The sequence below is a fragment of the Etheostoma cragini genome, chromosome 23 (genome assembly GCF_013103735.1).
Source record: "Etheostoma cragini isolate CJK2018 chromosome 23, CSU_Ecrag_1.0, whole genome shotgun sequence".
Lineage (NCBI taxonomy): Eukaryota > Metazoa > Chordata > Actinopteri > Perciformes > Percidae > Etheostoma > Etheostoma cragini.
The window spans coordinates 8,709,509-8,721,017 of record NC_048429.1 but is presented as its reverse complement, the minus strand read 5'-3'; the positions used below and the strand labels follow the sequence as shown (position 1 = coordinate 8,721,017).

The following is an 11,509-nucleotide window of genomic DNA, read 5'->3' as shown; positions in this document are numbered from 1 at the left end:
AGGAAAGTTAGTCAATATTGTGTGGGAGCGGGAGCTCAGCGAAAACACGTCCTCAGCCAGTCATAGTCACGTGCCCTCGGGTTTCATGTTTAATAAACATGTACTACTGGCTCAGATCTGGACTTGGTCCCCAGGCGCTGTAAATGGCTTCCCACTGCTCCGTTGAGGGATGGGTTGGTCTCTTACTTGGTCTAATGCTAGCTCTTTTTAACTGACTGCAGAGATGTTGAAAACTCACAAAATTATACTGCAGACTCTTTGAACTATTACATATGTTTGCATATGGTTAAATATCTGGGGTTCTATTTGTGCCAGCAGGTTTCATTCAGAGAGTTTCTCTGCAGTTCCAATACGTTTTTCTTTTCCTTTTTCTTTCTTTGTACCCTGTCAAAGGTAGATGAAAGTGAAACACACACACACACAACCACACACACACACACACACACATTCCTGAATGACCTCATTCATTCTTTCATTCATGCAAACATCCCCCTTATCCTCCTTTGTTTAGTAATTAGTCCGCAGCGATTTCTCTCACAACTCTTCCTGTTGTTTCAGTGCCAAAAACGAAAAAGTATCTTACTTCCGGATTACATCAGCATTCTTTAAATTACATAAATGTGGAAATGTATCCCAAGTGAATTTCCCCTTTGTAGAGTGAAGAAAGTATTATTTAATCTAATCAAATTTTTTTTTCTTCAGCAGTGTGCGTCTCTTTTTAATGCTCAAATCCATTCCTCAGGAGAAAACATTTGAGTGGATGGATTGATTAAGTGCACAAGATTGCGCCTTTTTTTAGAGAACATAGAAATTCATCCTCACTTTGACGCAAGCTGTGTGGGTGTGTGTGTGTGTCAGTGTGTGTGTGTCTGTCTGTCTGTCTGTCTCTGTGCGCGCGTGTGTGTGTGTGTGTGTGTGTGTGTGTGTGTGTGTGCCTAGGGCTCCTGTTTCTCGCACTGACCTATTTATATGGAGTTGAACTACGATCCAGGTTGACAGAGAGAACTAAAGCACATGCACACCCACACACACACACACACAAACACACACACACCTACCTACCTTCTCTTCCTTCCCTGCCATATTCTTATTCATGCTTCTGATTTTTCATCCTCGTTTTATCTCTTTTTCCCTTTCTACCTTTCGTTTTAGCCCCCTATTTTCTCTTTCTCCTGCTTTTTGTGTCCAAAAATGTTCCTACGACATGGATCTATGTGATGAATAAAGATATATTGTACAATGAGCATCTAATTGGGCCCACATGTGAAAATAGCTTGAATACAACTTCTATCTGTCCCGGGCCCTACACAGACAGAATAAAATAGGTGGAGGAGGAAGTGAAATGTGTCACCTTTAAATCTTTCCCCACTCTCTTGGCAGCTCTTGAACCTCAAAGGGTTTCTTTGTCCGCCTGGCACAACAGCTTACAGGGTCACACGGTCAACGACTGGCACAGACTGGCAAAGGGAGAAAGAGAGAAGAGGATAGAGAAGAAACCGTTAAGGTAGAAGAAGAAGGGAGAAGTGAAAGGGAGAGAAATAAGACAAAAGAGAAAAGTAACAGAAAAGGGCATGTGGAAGAGTGAGAAAGACCAATGAGGACAGAGACACTTTTTCTCCTCCACCATCTTCATCCTTTCTTTCATCTACTTCTCATTCTGTTCAGTGGGTCACACACTTATGGAGTGGCGATATGTGATACCTTTTCAGTTACTGGAGTAAGTACATACTCGTGTGTTTGTGTGTTTGTGTGCGTGCGTGTGTGTGTAGTTAGGTTTAGTTGTTTGAATGAATATGAAAGTCTTCTTCATTCTTTGGACAGAGACAATGCAGCAGTAATATATGTAGAACTGTAGTTTGCCATATGTGTATACTTGTATGCATATATACAGTGCATGCATAATACAAATATACATACACACATGTGCTGCACATACCTGTAGGAGACACTTTCTTTCATTGACTATGCCTGACCTATTTAGCAGTTTTACACTAGTTTCATTTTCTGTCTCCTTTTTGTATTTTTGTTCCTCTTCTTTTGTACTTTTTAGGGCCCTTATTGACATTTGTTCGCTGTTAATCTTAAACATAACAAGTACATGACTAACCACAACCCATATCTGAAACTAAAACCCAGCAGTTCTTACTTTACCAGCCATTTGAAGAAGTGAGCACACGCAAAATTGTCTTAACTTTCCACCTTTCAAAATACTACACTTTCAAAATGCAAATCTCAACAGTCAAATACGAACGTGCGCACACACACACACAAACTCTCTCTCTCTCTCTCTCTCTCTCTCTCTCTCTCGCTGTGTGTTCCCTCATCTTTTTGTTTTACTTTTTCCTCCTTTGTTAAAAGTTTTGATCCGTGTTTCCCAAAGCCCAAGGTGACATCCTTACATGTCTTCTTTTGTCCACAACTCAAAGATATTCACTTTACTGTCACAGAAGTGAAGAAACCAGAAATATTCACATTTCAAAAGCTCAAATCAGAGAATTTTTCTTTTCTTAAAAAAACGACTCAAAGCGATTTATCAATTATCAAAACAGTTGGTGATTAAATTATTAGTTGACAACTTTTTCGATTATTCAATTAATCTTTGCAGCTCTATTGGAAAGTGGACTTGGTTCCACCAATATCATCCAGTAGCACAATGGACTGCAGTTCCTGCCTATAATTATTTCTCTCCTTCTGTCTTTTGGATTTTCAAGAAGTCTCCACAGCAAGCTGAGGTTGGGCAGCAACTCATCCTCCAGTCTGACTGACCTCTCGCAGGCAAAATCCCAAGGAGGAGGAGGAGGAGGAGGTGATAAGGGAGGAACAACTGGAGGACTGGCTGAGGAGTGCAGCAGGGATAGAGGGACCCAGCAGAGGAGGGCCGGGACCAACGCCACCTGGAACAGGTTAGTGCGTCTAAAGTGTGAGCCACGTTGGTTTACTTGTCATATTTAAATGAATGTTAACATGTGTTGGGTTTTTTTACACTCAAGCTGCCATTTATCTTTTTTTTTTGCACACAAACACCCATGCATTGCTCATAAGCATCAACCCTTGCTGTCGCTCTTCCCTGAGGGGCCATCATCTCATTTTGTATCCACCCACCTCTCACTCCTCTTTTTATCTTATTCGGATTCTGCCTCATGGAGCCTTTTCTTCTTCGGTTCCCCCTCTCTCTCTTTTCACTGGTTATTTATATGGTGTTTCAGCTTTATTTTACACTAGACAGCAGAGAGTGGAAAACGAGCGCTTGCATGTATACAGCTGGACTGGAACATACAGTGAAATAAGTTCACGCCCCCTCCTGACTGTTTTTCTCCTTAAGGGCTCCGTAAATCTACAATGCATCTCAGTTTTAAGGAATGGAAATCACAAAACTATTTTCTTTTTTGTGTGAAATGGTGCCTCATGCAGCAACTACTCATGTAATGATCACGCATATTGTTGATGAATTGAATAATATTCTATTGTTCTACACGTCAGTCCTTGTGAATATGTGTCCACTAAGTGCTTCTGTGTGTGTGTTTTTCTCAGCATCCACAACGCAGTGATATCAGTTTTCCAGAGGAAGGATCTTGGGGAAAATGAACTCTACGCTTTGAATGAAGGTGTCAGGTTAGCTTTCTGTCTCTTTGCGTTTCATTTTTGTTTTTCTGACTCTCTCTCTGACTTTCACACAAGCACAGCTAATGTTGAGCTTGAGCTGGTTTGTATTTTAGGAAGAAATTTGACAAAATTATAGTGTTTACTCTGTAATTTCCCACCTTCCCTGGCTCCCATTTACACACAATGGCAGCTTTTGCATGCTAAATTTAGTCTTTACTGACACAATAACACATGGCTAAGAACAGATTTTTGTTGTTGCATCACTCTCTACTGTTTGTTTTTTTTCGCTCGCGGTTCTCGGCTGACTACTGTCGACTGAATCCGAAACATCCTCAAGTTAAATGACAGGTTGAAGTTACGGCGGGGTCACTGCTGTGGGTTAAATTCCACAATGGCGGAGGGCAGTAGGGACATGGCTGTCAAAACGACTCTAGTCATGTACATTCAACATTACACTGTACACAAACATAAATACTGTACCTATACTGTATCCTTACACTTACTCAGTACTCTTGGCAAAAATTAGATAAAGATTAAAGGTCACATTTTCTCTTCCTTTAATAACTAATCTCTACCCATGTTAACAGTTAAAATGTAAAGCCCTGTTGTTGAAAAGGTCCAGATGTTGCCATACATTTTTGTTTTTAATTTGAACATCTTTTCTCATTTCCTGAGTCTGCTGCTGTTTAAACACTGTCGCTTACCAGTGATCAAGAACTAATTAGTGTATCAACGATGGTGCGCATACAGTATGTACTAGATGAACTCATGTGCACTCATTTTTTTTTGCAGGCAGCTGCTAAAGACGGAGCTGGGCTCCTTTTTCACTGAGTACCTTCAGAACCAGCTGCTCACTAAGGGCATGGTGATACTGAGAGACAAGATCCGCTTCTATGAAGGTAAGCACACGCACACACACACACACACACACACACTCTGACTAACTAAATTAGATTGTCAGTGCTGTCGTCACAGCAACTAGACAGGAAGTGATGCTTTACGTCAATTACACAACATCCAGTCAAAGTGAGAAATTAAGGCAAACATAAGGCAAACCACTGCGCTGAAATACTGTGACTCACATACCCATTGTTCTGGCTTTGTGGTGTGTGTGTGTGTGTCTGTGTGTGTGTGTGTGTGTGTGTGTCTGTGTGTCTGGGTGAATATTTTGTCATTCTCAGAGCTAGAAAGCAACAGAATTTTAACTGTACAATATAAGCTCTACGGTTTGCATGGAAATAAGAACACCAACAACCTCAGCAATGAGAACAAACCACACAAAGTTCTCAGATAACATGATTCAGAGATTTTCCCATAATATTATAGGACATTATCTTTTGTTAAATGAGTGTGCCAGACAGTTTTGTTGCTGTAATTTCTTTGACGTTGTGGTGATTGGTTGGTTGTCTTCATGCTTGTGTGTTATAGGTCAGAAGTTGCTGGACTCCCTGGCTGAAACATGGGACTTCTTCTTCTGTGATGTTCTGTCCATGCTGCTGGCCATCTTCTATCCTGTACAGGTACACACGTACACAGCCATACACACACTCACATGCTTATATTCTCCTTACAAAACTGTGTTGGATGTGTGTTGACGTGTGTGTGTGCGTGTGTGTGTGTTCTCAGGGTAAGGAGCCATCAGTGCGTCAGTTGGCTCTCCTCCACTTCAGGAACATCATCACCCTCAACTTGAAACTGGACGAGGCTCTGTCTCGACCCCGAGCCAGAGTTCCCCCTTCTATCATACAGATGCTGCTAATTCTACAGGTACACACAAACACTTTATTTATCTTTTACTTTCCTTATCACCCACTTTGTATGACAATCTCTCACGCTATCTCCAAACAGACCCTTGAACACATACAGAGATAGACATGACTGTTGTAGGGTTAGGGAAGAGGGTAAGTGACAACAGATGGAGGATCAGAGGTTACAGAGATCTGTTGACTTATTTTCATGCAAAGGGATTTCACAGGAAGTAACCCCAATGTGAACACAGAGCACAGTCATCTTCCCATAACCACTCAGTACCCTCCGCACCCTGCCTGTGTCTGTACCAATGTTTGTCTGTGCGAATTATTCATGTGTACACTGTCCTTTAAGACCCTCATGTCCTCACAAAAAGAGAAAAAAAAGTCCATTATGATGAGTGTTTCAGAACGTATTAGCAAAAACTTGAAACAAAGAGTCAAAGGAATATGTGAAATTTCCGTGCAATGAGAGCACAGACATTGATGTGTCCCCCGTGGATAATTTGCTTCAGTTCATAAACATTTCAAAATAAACTATATTGAGAAACAATGGGCAACTGAAAGTCGGAGTCGGAGAGTTTTAAAGTTTTAACAACTTGTAATTTATTTGGCTGAACTAGGTTTATTTGATTTAGTTATTCATCCATTGTGCAGCTATTTATCCATTACCTTCACTTCTCCTGAAACAGGAAGAGAGTTGTTCACTTGGCATTTAACAGCGGTGTATTCTGTTAATGCAGACAACGCTTACTCGATTTTCAAATTAAGATGCTGTTTTTTCACAAGTTTCACACCAGTTTTTTGTCTTCTGCAGATCGGTCATTGTCGATGAAATCCATATTTTACTATTGAAGGATGCATTGAAATTTTGCTTTATCTCCCGAGGGGATCGAGGCAGTGGTCAGGACTCCCATGATGGGTTGCAAGATGACTAAAGAAACAATAGAAAGAAACAAAATTCAGCTACACAACATTATGTTTCTTTTTTTTGGTCCTTTCTCTAATCTTTATTTATTTATTTATTTATTTTTTATATATCATATTTACAATACTAGTAGTAATTGCTGTGAATTTAGACATGTAAATCCCTCCAAACAATGTTAGCCATTTATTGGTCCGATGTAAGATGTGGGTCAGGGAGTGAATGCAAGTGGATTAAGTGTGTTCTCAAGTGTGTCTGGGAGTTAGAACTGTGTGTCTGTTCCTGCGTGGGTTACTTTCAACATTGTGGTAGTGACTCATTTACCCAAACCGGCTGCTTCCGACCGAGGGAGAGCAAGGCAGCAGGGCAGGATGGTGCAGAGAAAAGAGAGTAAAAAAGACTCAAGAATAGAAAACAGGATATATTTATTTATTTTTGTTGTTGCCCACAACGAATTAACAGGCAGAGCTGAAGATATTAAAGCTGACAGGAAAGCAGGGCAGCCAAGACAAGAGGTTGAGTGTCAAGGAAATAACATTCAGCACTGAATGCTTGCTGTTTTTTTTTTGTGACTACTTCTTTCATCTGTTAGTAATTTCTCTTTCATTCTGTGGCACCAATTCGCTGACGTCTGGTCTATTTATGTGGCTTTTGTCTTTGCTGTGGTTTTGATGCATATGCTCAATAATTCAGAGTACTGAAACTTGATTGATCTCTCCTTTTGTTATGTTATACACCTCTCAGTGTGACATAAAAAGTAGGTCTTAAGTTTATCAAAATTGTAGAGTCGATTTAAACTGAATCCTAGTTTTACATAAAGAAAATTCTTGAATCTTTCAAACGGAAAAGCTCAATGGCTCTGAGTTCATAAAACGGCACCTGGCAACAGTGCAGATATAATCACTTGGCTTGCATGAAACAAGAAGACCCATGTGCTGTAAACAGGGCAACGAGGGCTCCACATATCAGAAATCAGTAATACTTTATTGATTCCCGAAGGGAAATCATGTGTTACAGTTGCAAGAAGTATTAAATATCATAGAAGAAATGTAAATAAAAGTAATATAAGGAGTGTGGATATGTATGGTATTTACATAGTTAAAGGAACTGGAATATGGAATGTGCAGAGTGGATGCACAGTGAAGCTGGATGCGTGCACAGCTGCATGCAAACACCCCCTTTATTCTTATTAAGGACATGGTGATACAGCTTTTCTTACTCATGTTCCTAGTTTGAGTTCTATGTTGACCTAACACGGGACCCATACCTGGCCCGCCCTCCTTTAAAGCTACTCTAATCAATATTTTCTTTTATATCGACAATGAATCGAATTACAATGCAATGTGAAAGTTGTCCCTTGTAGTAACGGATACACAAAGAATTATCTTTGCAGTAGGTTACATTATGAAATTGGACATCCACTGGTCACTTTCCTCACAGAGATTCTGCCTGTATCTGTTTTGTCTGTCTTTCTCTAAAGTGAGCAATGATGATGTTGATGTTGTTCTTATCTCGGTATGTTAATACGTGTTTATACAAGTCTAAGATTTGGACCCAGTTCACTCAACACTCTCAGCTTATTTATTCATGTTGTCTTTTCCGATCTTGTCCTATTGTCCACTGTCACCTCATTATGTTTGAACAATATTAAAATTCAGCTACCTTCTCAGAGGTCTTTGATTCTACTCACAGTAACTGGCTGTGTGTTTGATAAAATCACCGAAAAGCAATTTCAACTTTCTTTCTCTCTCCCCTGGTATTTTCTTCATAGCTTTTAAAGTTTCCGTTATCGCTGGCCAACAATCAGCAATTAGTGGCTAACACACATACAGGCTAACTAGTCTTTGTGTGTGTTTGTGTGTGTGTCTGATGCAGGGAGTCCATGAATCTAAAGGTGTAACTGACGACTACCTTCGTCTGGAGTCTCTCATCCAGAAGGTGGTCTCTCCCTACCTCGGGACTCATGGGTTATATTCCAGAGATGGATCTTCCAATTCACACTGTTCTTCCTGCGTATTAGGTATGTGTGTGTGAGTGTATATGTGTGTCCAGATGATGTACAGTGGATATTTTTATTAAAGGTTACAAGTGCCAAGTGTTGTGTTTTCTTGTACTTGTACTCTGTGGTGTGTTTTCAATGACGAAGTAATCAAAATTCTAAACCAATCTTTCTCTACTTCTAACTCGCTCTTTCTCTCTCCAGAAAAGCGTTTGCAGCGCTCCTGGTCCTCCAAACAAAGCAGTTCGCCCATCGCCAAAAACCCAGTGGTACGCTCCAAGAGCTACAACGTTCCCATGCTGACCCCCGTGGTGGAGTATGACGCTGACTTCTCCACAGGAAGTGGCACAGGTATCAGACGACACTCCGTCTCTGAGGTGACTTCCTGCTTGGAGGAGAGCAGCTCTTTGGATGAATCCACGTCCACTGTCAACAACAACACCAGCACACCCAGCCTCGCCAACCACTCTCCAGCACTTTCAGGTACGGCTACGCAGTATTCATAACAACAACATAATAATAACAAAACATTGACCCCACCAAATTTTAAGATTCCAAGAGGCTGTTGTTTCTGGAGGGATACTTGTGTCTCTTAAACATCTACTGTCCTCTGCACAGACACTGTGAACTCCAGCCAGGATCCCGGGCCCGGAGTCGCTGACAGCCCTGCGGGTCCCCACCCTCTCCAGCCACAGAATCCCTCCCCCTGCATCCTCCCAGAGCCTTCCCGAGGCCACAACGCACACTGCACAAGCTCGCTAGTGTCAGACTCCCCCGCGTCCTCTACAGTGCTGGCTCAAGACACAAGCTCCAGTACCAGTCTTTCGTCCAGTCCGGAGGTCATGATGGACAACGTCCTGGGTTTTTTGGACTCTGAGTCGGAGCACGACGGCATCTTCCTGGACTTCTCACAACGCTGTTCTGGAGGGTCAGACCCCGAGCAGAGACAACAGGAGGCACAGTGTGGTGTGGCACACAAGCATGCACACATCCAAGGAGATCCACACTGATGCGAGGACGCGTGCAAACAATGCTGAGCCATCACGATTTTCCTCCCAACCTGTGACACCTCCTGCTGTTTGAGACTCTAGATCATCATGGATCCTTTCAAACTAAATATTTTTTTAATAGATGTGGTCCACCCCTAGAAACAAGTCTAACTTCATGCTGTCTGTTAAAAATGTCAATTTGGCCTTTTTTAGTATATGCCCACACCTGAAAACGTCGGCACTGGCCTCTCTGGGAAACTTTAATCACATAAATCACTCCTCTGCCTTCTGAGGTGAGTGTCCCGTTTTCTCTTATGAATGAAAACATACATAAAGTCAGTAATGCTAACATATCCCAGGGGCAGGTGCGCATGCTGAAAAAGGAAATTCTTTTACCAATGGTAAACATCTCTTCAAGAGCAGGGCTATTAAATAGCTTTGTCCGTCAAAGTCAAACATTTTAAATATAAAATAAACACCAGCATGATCAATGATACTTCTAAATTGTTGGATGAACTTCAACTTATTTTATTAATTGATGATTAAAATGTTAATTATAATTTTGCCTGTCTTGCATTAAATCTAAGATGAATTGATTCATCCTTCTGAAAGGTAGTTTTGATAATGAAACACTGTAAATTATATGTAATGGTCTTTGCAGCCTGCCAAGAGGATAACAGCCTTCTTCCAAACATTGTTTTGGTTGTATTCAACTGGTTTCAAACCTTTGACTTTTTCCTGCTACTTCCTGTTGTAATCCATATTTTCACTGAAAGTCCCCTCTACAGCAGCTCAGAGGGTGTGTGAGTCAGTGATTCAGTCAGGGTCTTTAAGTAAATGTTAGGGAACTTTATCTACATGAAAATGTTTTATAAATCTAACTGAACTGATTGTGTTGACAGATTCCTCTGTGAGGGACAAGGAGACCGTTTTAATTTGGTCATTTAAAGTTATTCAGATGTTAATCGAAGACGATATTTTCACAGGTACATACAGGGCGCTTCCCACTGCTAATGTTTAACCAAAGACTAACATCTTATCTCAGCTCTTTTCACACTGTGTTGATGTCCACTTAAAATAGCAGAAAGCCATGTGTAAACACCATAGACCGAAGACTCTGGCATGCAACTGCAGTATGTTCTTGCTCCCATGTCTGTCCAAACAGGAACAAACTAGCTTTGATTTGAGTTTTCCTTGTTTACACATCTGGAAGAAACTTTTACCCAGGAATGAATGAATGAATGAATGCAGCCTCTAAAGAGGATGTGTGCCAATGTAACGTTTCTGATCAGTGAGATCAATATGGCTTAGCAAAAATATTTCCCCGCTTACTAATGACATCATCGTCAACCTACCTACAGTATAATGGCAACATTGAGATAGTTTTTTTTAAGATACTAGGAACTATTAAACATTTTTGATGAAAGCCATAATAATTGTAGGCTATTTCTCGGCATAAGCACATTGTGTGACTTTGATTTAAATCTGTAATAGTAGTCAGTATTTTGGTTTAAATTCACATTCTTAAATGCAAAATGAGAAAACCTTGCAGACACTGCCATCTTGTGTTGTGCTTTTCCCATTTTAAAGTTTGTATAATCTTTCCCTGGCATCCAAATAGATGCTGCAGGAACAGTGTGACAGAAAGGTGGGGAAAGGGTTGAATCACGCTTTATGTAGGACCGGAAGTAGAGGAGAGCAATTACAGACACCTGTGCGCCGCCGGAGGCGGGGCAAAGCCAACGATGGAAGTATGGAGGCGAAAAGAAAGGAGCGGTGAGCGTGCTAAAAAAAGCTATTTAACACTTAACAGTTTTTATCTATCCGCATGTACAGTAGTTAACTACATCTAAAAAGTTTTAACGCAGTTGTTTCAAGAAGAAGCTGAATTTGCTGGACTTCCCTGGGAAACAACGTGCTGCTACGGGGACGCGGATCACCGGAGCAGGTGTGAATGCTACTTTTTTACAACTTTTTATTTACTCTATTTGTGCATTGATAAACACATTCAGAAGTTGATGTGGGAATAAGCCCATTAGTTTTTCTTTGGATCTATTGCTCTAGCTATGGAAAATGGATTAGATAAAGTGTTTTGCAATTAAATGCCCTTAAGATCTATGTGATTACTACCGTGGCTTAGGGATGGCAGTATGACACTGAAGCTTCGATACGTGCTTCAAACTATTAACTACAATTCCATTTGATTTGACCACCGCTCCAAAGGTTGCTTTGGTACGGGAAGATC

General features: G+C 40.9%; 1 protein-coding gene across 1 annotated transcript in view; it reads left to right on the top strand.

Moving 5' to 3' along the window:
- LOC117938865 (proline-rich protein 5-like) overlaps nucleotides 1–10,439 on the top strand; it is a 12,405-nt gene extending 1,966 nt beyond the window's left edge. Inside the window, 9 exon segments of the mRNA XM_034863804.1 lie at nucleotides 2,712–2,903; nucleotides 3,532–3,612; nucleotides 4,396–4,502; nucleotides 5,032–5,123; nucleotides 5,230–5,370; nucleotides 8,152–8,296; nucleotides 8,480–8,758; nucleotides 8,894–9,207; nucleotides 9,209–10,439. Of these exon segments, the coding sequence (XP_034719695.1) occupies nucleotides 2,712–2,903; nucleotides 3,532–3,612; nucleotides 4,396–4,502; nucleotides 5,032–5,123; nucleotides 5,230–5,370; nucleotides 8,152–8,296; nucleotides 8,480–8,758; nucleotides 8,894–9,207; nucleotides 9,209–9,358 (1,501 nt within the window). The 3' untranslated portion in view covers nucleotides 9,359–10,439.
- Nucleotides 10,440–11,509: the final 1,070 nt, after the last annotated feature.